This window comes from Dromiciops gliroides, chromosome 4 (genome assembly GCF_019393635.1).
Source record: "Dromiciops gliroides isolate mDroGli1 chromosome 4, mDroGli1.pri, whole genome shotgun sequence".
Classification (NCBI taxonomy): Eukaryota; Metazoa; Chordata; class Mammalia; order Microbiotheria; family Microbiotheriidae; genus Dromiciops; species Dromiciops gliroides.
The window spans coordinates 257,903,106-257,920,167 of record NC_057864.1 but is presented as its reverse complement, the minus strand read 5'-3'; the positions used below and the strand labels follow the sequence as shown (position 1 = coordinate 257,920,167).

The 17,062-nt window shown below is 49.8% G+C and overlaps 1 protein-coding gene across 1 annotated transcript; it reads right to left on the bottom strand.

The window, feature by feature from the left end:
- Nucleotides 1-5,034: 5,034 nt before the first annotated feature.
- On the bottom strand, nt 5,035-16,380 carry SRF (serum response factor). The gene is made up of 7 exons (XM_044004009.1): nt 15,450-16,380; nt 12,643-12,909; nt 10,966-11,227; nt 9,725-9,844; nt 8,268-8,459; nt 8,069-8,145; nt 5,035-7,511 (listed from the first exon to the last, which is right to left on the bottom strand). The coding sequence occupies exons 1-7, from the start codon at nt 15,975-15,977 to the stop codon at nt 7,413-7,415; spliced, it is 1,545 nt and encodes a 514-aa protein (XP_043859944.1). The 5' UTR covers nt 15,978-16,380; the 3' UTR covers nt 5,035-7,412.
- Between the last annotated feature and the right edge of the window lie 682 nt (nt 16,381-17,062).

Here is a 17,062-nt window from a genome sequence, read left to right as displayed (position 1 = left end):
TCTGCCGTGTCTTCATAACCTTCACCCACTCTGACACCATAAGATCTCCCTTCCCCAACAAAGAGTTAAAGCAAAACAAACCAACACGTTAACCATGTCTGCTTGTCTGAAACAGCGTGCGGAGCCTCATGGAGTTTTCATCCTAATGGGGGAATCAACACATATAGGGGAAGGGTGGCCAGGAAGGAGCACTTTGGTCTGGAAAGATTACTGGGTTCGTAAGTGAGGCCATATCTTGACACATTCCATCCAGGTACAATGCCTTAATTTGATTGAGGTTCATGGTTCCAGAAGCAGAAGGGAACAGGGGTAAAAGGCAGTGGAGATTTCTTGAAATAGAACTTTCCTCTGAAAAAAGAAATGTTTCATCATCCTAATATCTTTTAGTGTTGTTTTCCTTAACGTTCTTGGAGTTCCTACGTGTAGTATTCTTTGTATCAGTTCTTTGTATCAGTTCAAAAATCTCAGGTTTCTCCAAGTTACTCAGTTGCCTTTCCTTTTGTTACAATATTATTCCATGCTATCCACATATCACTGTTTGTTTATTCCTCCTTATCCAATCCATTGGCACCCACTGTTTCCTACTTTGTATGGATGTTTTTGTTTTGTTGGGGGGGTCATAAAAATGCTGCTTTGAATAATTTGGTCAACATTGGAATTTTTTCCATTTTTGACCTTCTTGGAGTAGATGCCCAGTAGTGGTCATCCTGACTCAGTATGAATCCTGGGTCCTATTTTTGAACCCCCCCCCAAAATCAACCTTGTTTTTATTTTTCTTATCCTTTTTTCTTTATCTTTCTCTGGGCCCTATTCTGTCCTGGGCTCTAGAAGGCCTTTTCACTTCTATGACCACCGTTTTTGAATCCTTATCTATCCTTTCTTCCTGGAATTTATATCCGATGCACACTCAAATCCATGTCACTTATTTGGGCCTTGTTTTTAAGCCCTTATGTCCATAATCTCCCCTCCCCCACAGGCCCCAGAAATCCTCACTTTCTAGAATTTTTTTTCCAAGTCCTTTTCCACCTTTATTCTCCTGAAACTTATTTCTGACATCCCCTTCTCTGAAGCTTTATTCCTCAAACGCATGGGCTTGCTTGGTTTGCAGACATTTTTCTGATACACCATCCAAGGGAAAAAAAAAATGAATGAATGAAAAGCATTGATTAAGGGATATGTGCCAAGCATTGTGTTAAGCCTGGAGATATGAATACAAAAACAAACAGTCTGCCCTGACTTCAAAGAGCTTTCATTCTAATGGGAGAAACAACCCACAAGGGGAGGAGAGGGTGGCCTGGAAGGAGCACTTTGATCTGGAAAGATTACAGGGATGGTGAGGAGAGTATCTTGACACATTCCATCCAGGAACAATGCCAGAGTTAATTTGATTGTAGTTCATGATTCCAGAACCAGAAGGGAATGGGGGTAGAAGGCAATGGAGCTTTCTTGAAATAGCATTCCAGGTTTCCAGGGCAGAAGATTTTCCAGGATATGGTCTCTGTTGTTGGCAACATATTTATTTATTCATCTATCCATTCATTCATTTATTTGAAAATCTGCAATATTTTTTAAAAATGAACAGCTTCAGAATAGTTCCAAATGTAATAACTTTACCAAAAAGTACAGCGTAAAGCACCTTCTCATTAAAGACAAACTTTCTTTTCATAATGCTCTGCATCAATGTTTTGCATTGATCTTAAGACAGAGAATTTTATGTTGCACCCTGAAACATAGAAATTGTATGCACCAAAACAGGATGATTAAACCCAATTAGCTGCTTAAACTCCTGCAGAGGGACTTCTTTCCCCTTAACAAAACTGACCATTTTCTATGTTTGTTAAAAAGTCAAAACTCAAGAATTTCAATATAGTTGCAGCAAATTTTGGCAACATCTTTTTGGGAGGCAGCACGGTATGGTGGATGGAGGACCACCTTGGAATCAGGAAGGCCTCCCTATTGCCTTTGGAATATGATACAAAAGCGTCTGGCACTTGGAGCCATTTGCAGATCTGGATCCAACCTACCTTTCCAGGCTTATCACCCTTGACTCTCCCCTTCACAAACTACAATCCAACCAAACTGGCCTCCTCGGTATTCCCTGTGTATGATATTTCCCTTCATATCTGTGAACCTTTGCACAGGCTATGCCCTCTTCCTATAATGGACTCTCCCATCTTACCTCCCTGCCTTAGAATCCCTGACTCAAGTGATACTTCCCATAGGAGACATTTGAAGATCCTTCCAGGAATGCTCCTCTCCCCACCCCCTTCATTCCCAGTAATTGTGTTTATAATATATATGCATGTTTGATATCAATTGTTTGTTTTTATATACACATACCATGTTGCTTCCTACCTAGAATGTCAGCTCCTTGGTTTTTTTTTTCTTGTCTTTGATCCTCATCTACTAGCACAGTGGTACATAGTTGTTGTTTGTCCTTCATTTTCGAAGAGGACCAATGATGTCAAGGGTGATGTCTTCGCTTGCTTGTGAATTGGATTTAGGTGAGACAGAGTTGCATGAAGTAGTCAGCCTCTTGTCCGGTGGCAAGACAAAAGTCAGGATGGGCTGGGGACGGCCTTACTGGCATTATTGATGTCTGACCAAGCTCTATGCATTCCACAGTGTCTGCTTCAGCCACCTTTGTGGCCACTGGAACAAAGTGTTCTCATTCACCTTTTGGCACTGTGAGATAAAAGTTCTGCAAGACTCATCAGGTCTAGTCTCAGACACTTCTTAGCTGTGTGACCCTAGACAAGTCACTTCACTCTGCTTCAGTTTCCTCATCTGTCGAATGAGCTGGAGAAGGAAACGGCAAACCACTCTAGTATCTTTGCCAAGGAAACCCCAAATGGGGTCACAGTCAGATACGACTGAACAACGACCAACCCTGTCTGTCTCACATTAATCTCTTTGAAAAATAATGCTTTGAGGGCAGCTAGGTGGCGCAGTGGATAAGCACCGGCCCTGGAGTCAGGAGTACCTGAGTTCAAATCCGGCCTCAGACACTTAACACTTACTAGCTGTGTGACCCTGGGCAAGTCACTTAACCCCAATTGCCTCACTTAAAAAAAAAAATAATGCTTTGAAAAAACCTGGAAACTAGATGTAAGTTGGAATACTGCTCCCTGGTACACAGCATTCATTGTTGATTGGGTTCAAGCTCTGTCTGACAAAAACTGGCAGTAAGATAGTGGATGAGTCATTTAACGAGGCAGCTAGGTGGCATAATGGATAGAATATTGGGCTTAGAGTCAGGAAGACCCAAATTCAAATCTGACCTCAGATGCTTACTAGCCATGTGACCCTGTACAAGTCACTTCACCTGTTTGCCTAGGGTAATAACAGCACCTACCTCCCAGGGTTGTTGTGAGGATCAAATGAGATATTTATAAAACACTTAACATGGTGCCTAGCACACAGTAGGCAGTATGCTTATTCTTTTCCCTTAGTGTTTGTGTTCTGGGTAACTCTAAGACAGTAAATGCTTATCTGCATTGATGGGGAAGAGTTCCCACACGGCTTAAATCACAAGTCCAGACCCTGAGATTCTAGCATTCCATTGAGGGGGAAGGGGGAAAATCCATCTTCACTTGTTTGGCCTCATTTCTGAGTCTTTATCTGCATTCACTTCCCAAACCCTATTTTATTATGAGCCATAATCCATTCTCAATGACCTTAAGCAGCAGTTTGCATACTACTATCTCCAAAGAACTCGGTAACCAGAAAGGTAATGGAGATAGCAGGTGCAATTAGGTTGCAACATCTTAGAGATGATTTCGGTGCCAAAAAAAAAAAAAAGTGGTATAAAAGATGTTATGAGGACATGTAGGACCAGGAAGGTATGCTGGCATTGTGAGAAGAATTAAGGGATGGCCCATGTATTACAGCCATATTCCTAAAATACCTTGAGACTTGGAAGGTCTTCCACACCTGGAACAGATCCTCTATGGAAGGACATGGACAAGAATCACAGGAAAGGAAGGCATGGATGTGTTGCAATCTACATTACATCTTGGATCCTTTGAAATATTCCAGGATGCTCTTTCATTGGTCCCATAAATCTTACTTCAGAGCCCCATTCCAACCCTTACTTGCCTCCAAATGCTATTTCTAATTCCACGTTATATTCCCACCCTCTTAGATTTTTTTGTTCTCTTTTCCGACTTCAAAAACAATTCCATTTCCCCCAAAGTGGGAGTGTAAAGATAATAAGCATTTACATAGTGCCTACTATATACTAAGCACCGTGCTACACTTTTTACAAATTCTCATTTGATCCTCATAACTACCCTGAGTGGTAGGTGTCATTGTCCTCATTTTAGTTGAAGAAACTGAGGCAGTCAGGTTAAGTGACTTGCCCAGGGTCTTACAGCTAGTGTCTTAAGATCAAATTTGAACTCAGGTCCTCTATCCACTGCACCACCTGAACCCAGGAAATCCAATTGTCCTCCATTCCTGATACCAGCACCTAAAATTTTCTTCCAGGAGTAACAAGAGTGGTACATGAGGCCCTACCTCTGTATTGGACCCTTTTTTTGCCAACAAAACCAACCCAATACTGGGAAATTATGACCAAGCTTAGCCACAGATGAATATTTATTGTACCCCGCTTCTCTATGGCTATGGAAGACTGTCTTATATCTAGTTGATATGGTTTGTTTTGTATTGTCTTTTTCTCATCCTTTTAAAAATTATTACAATGGATGGTTTTATGGGAATTGGAGGGCTGTATTAGGAAATGAAATTCACTTATAAAAAGATATTAATTTTTTTTTTTTTTGGTGAGGCAATTGGGGTTAAGTGACTTGCCCAGGGTCACATGGCTAGCAAGTGTCAAGTATCTAAGGTCATATTTGAACTCAGGTCCTCCTGACTCCAGGGCCGGTGCTCTATCCACTGCACCACCTAGCTGCCCCAATTTTTAAAAGAAAAAACAAAACAAAAAAACCTAACCCCATGTACCTAGCACCTCTCATCTGAAAGGCCTGAATTATGGCTTATCCTGTTAGAAGAAAAAAAAAAGACCCCAGATTCTGTGCACAAAATGATACATTTATTGAAAGAGTATTTTTTTTTAATACAAAAGAAAGCTCTGTACATAGGACTGTGATCATGTCCATGAACTCCTGGGTCAGCATCCCAGGGATGTAGAAACCAGACACTCAAATACGCCCCATACACTCACCACACATACACATACACACACCCACACACCCACACACTCACACACCCAGAGCCGCCAGAGGAGGGGGAACGCTAGGGGTCACCACACAAGAAATGCCATCTCCTCCCTGAAGCACACATGTTCTTACAAGGCTGCGCTCACACGAACATTATAAGCACTTAACCTGATCTCACTGGGTCTTGCCTTCTTTGGGGAGATGATGGGAATAAAGCTCTCTTCCCAAGGATAGGCAAGGTGGGTCCTAGGAGGACATGGCTGCAATTCAGAGAAGAGAGGCTGGGCATATTACAGACCTGAGTCCCTAACTCCCCCAATCCCTGACTCTGAGAAGCAAATCCTAGTCCCAGACACCAGCTGTGACCCATCCTTGCAACCCGTCCTGTATTACCCATCTGCCCCACCAACCAGGTTTTGTGGGAAGTCCTAGAATGGTGGCTCCCACTCCAGCACCCCAGATTTGGGAGAGATGGCAGGGAGAAAAAGCAGATTACAGGGCTCTTTAGTTGGTTGGCAAATCAACGCCCTTGAGACCTGGGCTGTGAGCAGAGGCTCTGCATTTCACCACCAAGCAGTCAAGGCAGGGTTATTTCTCACGGAATTAAAAGCAGTTAAGAAAGGGTTAACCAAAAAAACCCCAACCCAACTGCGATTCCCTTCTTCTGGAAAATCAAATGCTCAGAATACAGGTAATGGAGGAGAGCAGGTTCACTGGGTGCAAAACCCTCTGCTAATGCTGGCCCACCCTGCACATCCGCCTAATGGGAGGGAGAGGGGGGTGGGGCACGGCCCCTGTAAGAAATACATAAATACTGAGGTTACACTTAGAAAAATAAAGTCATTTTCTTCAAGGCTTTTTGTCTTAATTTTAAAAAGTTACAGTAGCTGCTCACTCCCTGGGAGAGCTGCCCTCCTCTGGCTCCCCTGCACTGCATCAATCTCTTGAGCTGCTCCCAACTCTACAAGTCAGTGCCCATCCCCACAACCCCATCCTCAATCCCCACCACTGCTCACTGCAACTTGGCCCAGGCAGCTGGGGGCCTATTGGAATGCATGGCCGGGCCTCCCATGCACACGGCACAAACAAAATCCAGGGCCTCTGCCAGAGTGGGGTTGGACCAGGTCCCCACAAACCCTCATCCTATGGCTGGATTCCCTCCTCTGCTCCCTAGAAACAGTCTCATTAAACACTAAAGGGAAGGCTAGGCCCGGAGCTGGTAGTTACCCTCCCTGCTCCTTTGAGGCACGACCCATGGGGCCCTTTGCCCACTTCTTCCTGGGTTATACACGGGATCTGTGAAGATCCCAGAGCATCCTTTATAAACCCTTCCACACTGGTGGGATCCCAGAGCCCACAGGATGGCCCAACCAGTAAGTACTAAGAGGGTGGGAGGAAGAGGAGGAGGAGGAGGAGGAGAAGGAAAAGGGGGAGGAGGGAAAAATGTGGTGGTGGTAAGATGAGAAAAACGCCATAAAAAAAAGTTAAATATTTTAAAAATATATATTTATAGATTTGTTTTCACTTGTCTCCTCTCAAATAAAAGGTTCAAAATTAAACCTTAAGCAGCAGGGGTGGGGGGTAAGTGGGGATGAAAAGGGATCCAGGCCATTCCCTCTATCCCAGGAGCCACTATGGCACAAGTGGCAAGGGACAGGGGGCAGTGTGCCCACTGGCCATGGACATTTGCCCTGTGCATAGGCCCAACTGCTAGGGAGCTAATGGGATAGAGGGGGTGGGAACATGGTTCCCCAGCAACACAACTGGCTCTGAGGGAAGGTGGTCTCTCACCCAGCCTATGGTAGACACAGTGCTAACCCATGAACAGCAAGGAGGCTGAGGGTAGAACCTCCAAGCAGCTTCCTTAGGAGCAGGATGCAGTACCCGAGTGACCACAGGTCCCACAGAGGGGAGGAGGGGGCACGGTCCCATTGGGCATAGCTAATACTCGTGGCAAACATCGAGCCAAGCTGGGGAGGGGGAAGCAAGGCAGCCCCATGGTAAACAGAAATGAGAGGCGGAACCAGGATGGGAGAGAGGGAGAAAAGGGGTGGAGGGCAGGCAAGTCCATTTCTTTGGCTGGAGTGAGAGGGTGAAGTCCTGTGGTGGCCTCTCTCTCCTCCCTGCCTCCCTCCTGCGGCCTGTCAACGTGTGTGTAAAGAAAACGTGAAAAGGCAACAATAAATAAGTGAGGCCGTCCATCCGTCAGTCCAGGGTTGGCAGGGCTACTCATTCACTCTTGGTGCTGTGCGTTGTTGCGTCCAGGTTCACCACCTGCAGTTCTGTCAGATTACTGCCACTGCCCGCCTGCTGTCCAATCACCGCCATCTGTAGGAGGTTGGGGGGGGGGAGTGAAGGGGAGGCAAAGGAGTCAGGCTTGGATGCTTTAAACTGCTTGGGAGAGGACCTCCATCTTACTCCAGTGCCAAGGCAGGAGGAGACCGTAAGGGAGCAGTATGAAGAACTTTGTTCTTGGTCTAGACAGAAGCCCTGGCTTTGATGTCTAGTTCTGACCCTTAATGTCTATTCAACTTTTATGAATCTGTTTCCTCATGTGTAAAATGCCACTATTCCCTATCCCTTGTGCAGATGATAACCTGCTAGGCATTTGTAAGGATGGTACAGAATGGAAGTGCAATGTGGGAGATCAATTGACTGGTGACCCCTGACAAATCCCTTAACCCATCAGGGTCCTAGGTAACTCACTAAGACAATACTAGATATAGAGCAATTGATGATCTGAATTGGCACACAGAGGTTCCTCATTGGGAATTCCCTACACCAAAGAATTCTCTGGTCTAATCCAAAAGAGCTCACCTCTCCCCCCAACAAAAAATCCCAACAGAAACAGGTTAAGTGCTCAAGAAATGTAAATGATGATCTACCTGATGAAGCTGGACGGCAGACACTGGGATTTGCACAGTCCCTGAGGGCGCAGTCAGGAACACCTGGGGGACTCCACCTATATCAGAAAACCACAGGGGCTGAGGTCAAAGGTCTTAACATAGGAATCTCTGGGATAGGACAGCAGTTGGTGAGTGAACCACCCAGTGTCTGTGGTCAATAGCCCATAACACAACTCACCTTGCTCCTGGACCTGTCCGTGGGAAACCTGCATGGCGGAAGGTGCCTGGGAGAAGGCGTTGAGCACGGTGAGGCTGCCATCGGCCAGCCCTGGGGTGGGGGCATACATCACTGCATGGGAGCTGGGGTACATCATATGACCACCCACTGTGGTGGGCACTGAAGAAGTCATAATGGTGGCGGGCAGTGTCACTGGTGAGCACAGACAATTAAGTGTCACAGGAATCTGGCTAAGAAAAGGCATTCTCTCTCCAACCCCCTCGCCCCCCAACCTCTTCCAGTCTATCTCCATAGACACTCCCAGGCAGTAAGGGCCTGTGGGTTGGAAAAGGAAGAAGAGGACAGACATCACCACCCTGAAAAGCCAGAGGCAGGCACCACCTCTGTCCAACTTAATGATAGTGCCTTAACCAGCCCCCTCTTCTCCCCATTATTCTTTCCCCAAATACAACAGCAATACCTAAATCTTACCCCAGGAAATACATTTTAAATTCTAAAATAATCAACTCAAATTTCATCACCATTTTCAAGTTTGCTATTCAGCCATCTGCTCATAGGCCTGTTTTAAGACTATGAACCACCACCCCCATTCCCCCAAGTAGGAGCCACACCTGTTTAAACTGATTCCATACAATGAAGAATCTCAATGAACCTCTTTGGAGTTAGAAGGCCAATGCTGTTTGTTCTCACTCCCCACCCTCTAAATATGCAGCTGTTGAACTTATCTTTTAAATCAAGGAGAATTATAATACATTTCATCTTAAGAACTTCATGTTACCCCTGAAGTAACTGGAGGCATGCCCAGAAAGTCTTCCTTCCCATCAACTGTCAGCTGAAATTCTTGCTAGCCTTCAAGGCCCAGCTGTACGCCTGTAATTCCTCTGTTCTGCGCCCTGACCCAAACCACAAGCCATGTATCACATTCTGATGGCATTCTGCATTTGCCTCTCAACCTACACTTTCTTTATCTGTGCATAAGTTCCTGAAAGTAGGAACATGTCTTATTCAAGTTTGTCCTCTTCCACACCATAGGACAGTCTTGGAAGAGCATATGCTAAGTGCTCGGTACACAGGGGTTCCACTGAATGCAGGCACCTCAGGGAATGCAGTCCCTAGCACAGCACCACACAGAGAGGAACACTGATAACTGACTAGCTGGACGACCTTATGCGGGTGGCTCCCCCACCCTCTCGTTTTTCCTCCTTTGTAAAAGGAGAGGGCTGACTACATGTCCTCCACTTCTTCCCTGAAAACTAGTCTAGGTCTTGTCCGCTCCGATGCTGAACAAGAAGAAAGTTTCAGGGCCTTCTGCATTCTTTGTCCACTTGCAAAAGGAAGAACAGGCAACCTGCTCTCTCCACAGCAGATCTCAGATGTGAGGATAAAGTCTCAGGAACTACCCCCAAGCCAAGCCTTCCCAGGGCCCCACTTCTCTTCCTTGAGGATCTGAGTCATACCTGTCCCACTGGAGGAGGTTTGTGTGAGGTCTGTGCTGCTGTCGCTTGAGGGAGACGTCTGTGGAGGGGCCTGGTGAACTTGAATGGCCTGGACTGGAACCTGCTGGGCCACTGCCCCACCTGCCAGAAACAGAGACCCTACTCATGCTTTATCCCAGCTAGGAAGTAACCCCCAGCCACCACTGGACTCCCAAAGCACACCCGATTTCTGGGGTTCCCTCCCTCACCTTCTATGCCCTCCCCCAATCCCCTTGGACATAGCACTGCACACACACACACACACACACACACACACACACACACACACACACACACACACACACACTCCCTCTGCTCAGAAACAGACAGCCCACAAGGAGAGCTTAAATAAACCCTGTAAGCTTGGCATTCAAAGCCTTTTACCATAATCAGATAATACCTGATCTTTTTTTTTTCTTTTCTTGGCACACTCACTACTTCTTGCCACAGTCAGACAGAACACTTGCTATTCTTTCCTCGGTGCTTTGCTCACAGTGTTTTCTACACCTAGATCATCCCCTTTCCAACCCTCTGATCCCTAACTGGTAACTCTACCTTTTCCCCCAGACCTCACATAACCCTTTCATTGTGTACTTCTCCAACATAGCTGTCATGTACTAATTTGTATAATTATCTGGGTGGCTTTCCTATGCCCCTACCAGACAGTAAAAGCTCCCTAAGGGCAGAAGCCACATCTTATCTACCTATTCCTCCTCAATCTACATGAGTTTTGCACCCAGTAGGCACTTAGTCATTGGTGAACTGAAACAGTACTAACCACAAGAGGTCCTATTTAAAGCAGTCTGGTCTCTCTCTTCCCCCCAGGCTTCTGCCCCTGCTCCTAGACTGCTCCCCCACTCAGGGAGGCCTGTCTTTTTGAACCCTTCAGTCCTGCCTGGCTAGTCTCCCTGCAGCCAGAGGCCCCAACCCAGGACAAAGCTAACCAGTCAGGGACATCCATCCACTCTGCCCTTCAGCATGGGTGGGGAAGCAGAAGACTGCTAGCCCTGCGACAAGTGACCAAGCGAGGTGGTGGTAGGGGTCTCAATAGGGAGGGGAGTGCCTGCCAGTGGGCTGTGAGAGGTCTTTTGGTCAGGCCCAGTTCCCATTTGCCCCCTTCTCACTTTCTATTGTGGAAAAAGTCTCTTTGTGCTCTTTGGGGCCCCAAGCATAAAGTGGGAAGTGGGGAAAACCCATCAGTTCTGCCCCCTCTCAACACTCACCAGGCATGAGGGTGAAGCTGGTGGGCAGCTGCATGAGGCCTCCGGAGGAGACAGGGCCACTACCTGTACTCTTCAGCACAGTCCCATTGGCACTGCTGACGGCGCTGGGGCTGACGCTAGCAGAGACAGGCGCCAGGTAGTTGGTGATTGGGAAGGAAGGGCCACTGCTGACTTGCATGGTGGTAGAGGTGCTGGGCGCCGTCTGGATGGTAGAAGTTGTACCCGGCAGGTTGGTGACTGTGAACGCCGGCTTCAGCGTATCCTACAGCCGGGGCAAGGATGGGGCTGTGAGCCTAGACCAGATGATCCTACCCATCATGACCCGTCATGGAAACACGCCCCCAACATCCCAGAGCATCAGGTCCCCAAGCAGCAATGCCTGGTTAACAAGAACAATCGCTCTGGACCTCAGCAGGCCCAGCCCTATAATGAGTTTGAACTAGCTATCTCTATGGCCCCTTCAAGTTCTAAAGCTGCAAAAGTTTAAAACAAGGGCTGGCTGATAGATGATGCTGATGATTTTAGCTAGCATTTATAAATAGCTTTAAGGCTTGCAAAGCACTTTACAAGTATTATCTATCTCACTTGATCCTCATAACAACCCTAGGAGGTAGAGGTGCTATTACATTTTACAGATAAGGAAAGTGAGGAAAAGAGATACCCCCACACATACACCTGAAGGAAGGGAGTCCTACTCCAAAGACCCCACTGGCAAGGACAAGGAAGGAAAAGGCAGTTCAATCTGAGCTCCCCTTTCCCTTCCACCAAAACAATCTCTAACCTTCCTGCCACCCACTTCCAACACACATGTGCACTAAAGGAAAAAAACCCAATCACAGGTATAGATAGGGTGGGCCAGTTCTTTCTATTCTCAGGGAAGTCCAAAGGCTTGCAGTGGAGGGGAGGAGGAACAGGAAGAGGAAGGGGAGAAAGGGATCCTAGCTCTGTCCAGACCTCATGAGGTGGAAGTGCCAGACAAATCCCAAGACCGGTAGGATGGACTAGACATCGGGCTGTATGAAGCTGCCTGTTCCTGGCCACCCATTGGTGGAGACGTTGCTAAGAGAGTTGGAGGGCTTGGCTGAAGACCACAAGAGGGCGGAGCTGCTGATGACTAAGGGAAGAAAGCCCAGCCCATTGCCCCAAATGGGGGGAAGGGAGGGAAAAAGGAGGGAGGGACGGGACAGGGGGTGACCCAGACAGTGCCCATTGAATGGCCCCACCCCACCATGCTTGGTGACATGCTTGGCAGGGCAGGCTGCATAGGTAGTCAGTCTTCTGCTAAGCCAGCCAGCCAGGCATGAGATGAGGTATGCTGGGTTCCCAGGATCATCCTGGGACCGGTGTATGCTGGCCTCCTAACCCACACAGTCGGGCAGGATTCAGCTACACCCCCACCCCCACCCCCAGTGGGGAGACAGCTGGCTGGAGGAATGCAAGGGCCCCTGCCAGGCAGGCAGCCGGGCGGGCGGAGGCTCATGTGGAGCCGGAGCATGCCTTATATGGGCACGGAGGCCACCCGCTTATCAGGGGGCCGGGCTCCAGCTCAGTCGGTGGGAACTGGGCACCTGTCCTTCAGTCTGGGGGGAGCACCGGCTCAGTCCCTCCCCACATTATCATGCCTCTTTTTTCCTTCTCCCTGTCCCCTTCAAGAGGTACCCCATGATGTGCACGTACCTTGGTCTCACCACTGCTGTCAGACTCAGACACCTGGTAGGTGAGGTCTGTCTCCTCAAAGCCCGTGGCACTCATTCTCTGGTCTGTGGTGGGGTCTGATCGTGGTGGCGAGTCTGGCGAGTTGAGGCAAGTCTGGATCAGTGCCTTGCCAGTCTCGCTGGTGATCATGGGCTGAAGTTTTCGAGTGGCAAAGGTGTATACATGTCCCGTTTCACTGGCCACAAGGAGCAATACCTGTGTTCCTGTCAGTGTAGATAGCTCATAGGCCTGGAAGTGAGAGGAAGAAGTGGGTGGGTCAGCAAAGGGATGGGAACACCCCTCTATGAACCTCAAAGACCTCTTTACCCCATGTTCCTCTAGGGTACTGTGGAATTTATAATATCAGACCCAAGTCGATGCTGACCCAAGTTTCTATCCGATTTCTTAGAACATTAGAAGTTGAGCTTGGAGAACTAGCACATTCAAAACATGTATACCATCGCCCATGATACTTTAGCTAAGTACCCCCAATCATCCTCAGGGCAATCCAAGCTTCACCTAGCCAGTTATAACTTCCAGGTCCCTCCTGATGACCCCTACGGTCAACTCCAGGGGAGAAGGAGGAGCCTAGTTCAGCTGCTCTTCTATCCACTTGGGCAGATCAAGGCCCAAGCACAGCTGCTGGGAGGCTTAGGGGGGCACAGGCACGGGCACACACACACTCCCTCTCTCTCTCTTTCTCTCCCCCAACCCCCTTCTTCTAAATCCCCACCATTCTGAAAGGCAAGCAGGGCACTAGGAAGAAACATGTGTCTGGGATTTCCACAAACAGCTGAAGTCACCTTCCTGTCCAACATGAGCCATCCTGGGATCCATGCTGTGTCCCGTGCCCTTTCTCACCCTTGGCAGGACTTTTAATGCTATCACCTTTCCTTTAGCTTTTGAAACCTAACAGTAATGTTATTAGTAAAGTTGCCATTAATTGCACTGGTCTCTCTTCTTCCCCATTTTTGAGGGGTTAATATCAATAAAAAGGAAGTCCACAGCTGAAATAATCTAATTCAGTCTCACCTCCCTCATTTTGGAGAGGAGAAATGTCAGGGCCCATAGAGAGGAAGTGATCTGACTGAGGTGGGCATTCAACTATTTCCTGCAAGAATTAAGACCATAATATGGGTTTCTGGACTCCCTGTCTGGTTCCCTGTCTGCTGGATGCCAAGTTGCTCTTTGATTAATGATCTACTTACCTTCACCATCAGGTCCTTAAACTCACCAACCACAATGATCTTTCTCTCAATTCAGGAACTTTCTACACCTTTAAAGCCTTAGTTTCCATGCACCTATATTTTGGTCACATAGGTGAGACTCCTAGTTTGCTTGGAGGATCACCCTTACTGATCACTCTGCTTGTGGAGCCAGCTCCACAGCTATATTCTAGATCAGGCCTCCCACATTCTTGAGGGGCAAAGGGGCCCCAAATTCTCCTAGCCCCAATAGAACACCACTAGCTCCTCCATTGGGCAGATAGATACATGGATAGCACTCCTAAGGCTCTGATATCTTACTCTCCAAGCACCTATTCCTCTCTAACTGGAGAGCAATCCCCTCAATCTCAATGAACAATTTAGACTCCTCCTCTTCCCACCCCCTTTTACCATGCTGGAGATCTTAGGAAACTCAGGCCTCTTCCACAAAAGAGAGAGTAGAACTGTCTTGGGGAATTGGGATTTGGATGGTCAGGTACAATACTACCCATCACCCAACTTTCCCTCAAAACCCCATGAACATTTCTACTTTCTCTGGAAAACCAGACACATTATTCTTAAGGTCTAGGGGGTTTCCTCTCCCCTCCCCCCATGCTTCTCCTCTACTTCCCCTCACAATGCTCATTGATCTCTGTTTTGTGTGTCAGCTCTCATACCTACCTGAACTTGTACTCATCTTCATCCTAGTCACTACCACCATAAAATATTTATCTATATCAAAAGATATCTAAAAATACAGATTTATTTTTACATCTCTCTATATAGAGGTATAGCTCTCTATAGCTATGTGTATATATGACTATAAATCTAACTATATAGCTATCTGTGTTATAGCTAGAGATTTCTAAGTACAGCTATGTAGATAGCAAGCTAGCTAGCTATCACTCTCTCTAGACAGATCTCTAGATATCCCTTTCCCTACCTACCTCCCCTCTCCACTTCTTTGGGACTCAATCAATCAGTGTCCTCTGGAGCTCAGTGGGGCCTTAAGCTTTCTTCCCCTGGTCCCTACCTCGGGACTGCCCATCTCACTCTGATAAGGTAGGTGGACCATTGTTGCCGCCTGCTATCCTCTCCATCTTTACACACCTTTTCACCACCACCACCTCCATCTCCTCCTCCTCCTCCCTTCTTCATCTCGGTGCCCTCCCCGCACACTATACTCACACCTGTCCTACCATGCCCCGAGCCTTGTTTGTTACTCACCCCTTCCTGGCAGCCTCTGACTTGTCCTGTAGTTACTACCTCCTCTCCATCCCAAACATCTCCATGGCTCACGATTCTTCCTCCCTCCTCCCTTATTACTCACTGCCTCCCACTTCCACACTCCTGGTCCCTTCTCGGGCGTGGGGCACCTTCTTCCTCCTCTGTCCCGTCCCCTGCCCTCCCCAGCAGGGTCTGTCTGATCCCCTTGCCCAGGTCGCACGCCGGGTGGCCGCACTACCTTTCATTCATCACCTAGTCCTCCTCCTCCTCTTCCCGGACGCCCCCCCCCCCGGGTTTCCTTTGCCCCCGCCGCTAGGTCGCTGCCGGGTCGTCCGGCCGGACCCCCCGCGTTGTTACCTTCTTCATGATGCCCGTCTTCCTCTTGCTGAAGGTCGTGTAGCGCCGCAGCTTGTTGTCGATGAACTCCATCTTGATCTTCACGCGGCCGCGAGTCTTCTTGCCCGGCTTGGCCCCGCTCACGGCCCCGCTAACGGGGCTGTAGCTCCCGGCCGCCGCCGCCGCCACTGCCGCCGCCGCCGCCTCGGACCCGCCGACCACCACGCCGAGTTCCATGTCGCTCAGGCCGCGCTTGAGGCCACGCCGCTCGGCACCCAGCTCCTCCTCGTCGCCGGACTCGGAGTCGCCCTCGCTACCGCTGTACAGGGTCCCCGTGGCCGCTGCCGCCGCCGCCGCCGCCGCTGCAGCCGCCGCCGCCTCCCGCTCCAGGCGGCCGGGCCCCAGCCCCGCGCCGTTCCCGGGGCCACGGCCCCCGTTAGCCCCGCGAGTCCCGCCGCCCGGCCGCCCCGTCGGGGGACGGACCAGGCCGCCCCCCAGGGCCGAGCCCCGGCCCAGCGCCGCCGCGGCCCCAGCCTGGCTCGGTAACATGGCGCTCAGTACGGGCGGGCTGGCGTCCGGACGGGCGGGCAATCAGCGCGGGGCCGGGGCTGCTGCTGCTGCCGCCGCCATCGGCCTCCGCTCCCCGCCCCGATTCAGCTCCTGCTGCTGCTACTGCTGCGGAGGGCTGCTGCTCCTGCTCCTGCCGCCGCCGATGCCGCCGCCGCCGCGAGCCCGGGGCCCCTTGCACGGCCCGCTCCGGGCCCTCACGCTTCTGCCCCGGTGGCCCGGGTTGCCCCAGGCCGCGTGCAGCGCCCCCTGTCCGAGAGCTCGGGCGGCGCGCCCCGCGGCCGTCAACGTGCCCCCGGGGGCTGGGGCTGAGGCAGCAGCTGCTGGCGGCAGCAGCGGCGGCGGCGGCGGCGGCGGGCGGGCGGAGGGGGCCGGGACCACGCGCTGTCGGCGGAGGGATCCCCCGACCCTTCCCCCCATATAAAGAGATACAATGTTTCCTTTTATGGCGAGGCCGCTCCTTATATGGTGAGCCCCAGCGCCCCCGCCCTATTGGTCGGCGGTTCCGGCACCTCCGTCTCCCATTGGCCCGCCTTAGTGGGGGGGGGGGGGCTGTTCATTTGCATTGGCATACCAGGCCAGCTGCTGTCATTCTAGCGTCAGGCCGAGGCGCGGAGTCCGGAGGCTCCGGCGTCTCTTAAAGAGACAGGCGATTGGAGAGAGGATGGTCTCCGCCCCCTCCGGACGGTGGGGGTTGAGAGAACCCAAGGATGGGGTGGAAGGGGTGGAGGGAAACCCGGGAGATGAAGCGGCTTAGAGCGCCCATCCCGGAGAAGGGAGGAAAGGTCTGAAGGCAGAGGAAAGTAAATTGGAACCCAGAAGGGGCAGAACAGGCAGGAATGGGGGCCCCAGGCTGCGTAGGGGGCCAAGATTACTATAAGGGGCACCATGGAAAAAAGCATTCCGGAGGTGATGGTAGGGAGACAGAAGACAAGGGTGGTATGCTGGCCTTGACCCCAGGTGCCTAGCCTTCAAACATTCCTACCCAATATCCCTCTTAATTAGGGCTAGAATTTAAGGGACCAGCTCCTTGGTCTTCATTCATCATCTTCCACCTTGGGGGTAAA

What these genes read in the sequence shown, in the direction of transcription:
- SRF (XM_044004009.1), bottom strand. Translation starts at nt 15,977, where the DNA reads ATGTTACCGAGCCAGGCTGGGGCCGCGGCGGCGCTGGGCCGGGGCTCG. An exon ending in ACAGCAGTGGTGAGACCAAG is followed by an intron (nt 11,228 to 12,642) that starts GTACGTGCACAT and finishes CCCCGGCTGTAG; the next exon opens with GATACGCTGAAGCCGGCGTT. An exon ending in AACCTCCTCCAGTGGGACAG is followed by an intron (nt 8,460 to 9,724) that starts GTATGACTCAGA and finishes TGTGCTCACCAG; the next exon opens with TGACACTGCCCGCCACCATT.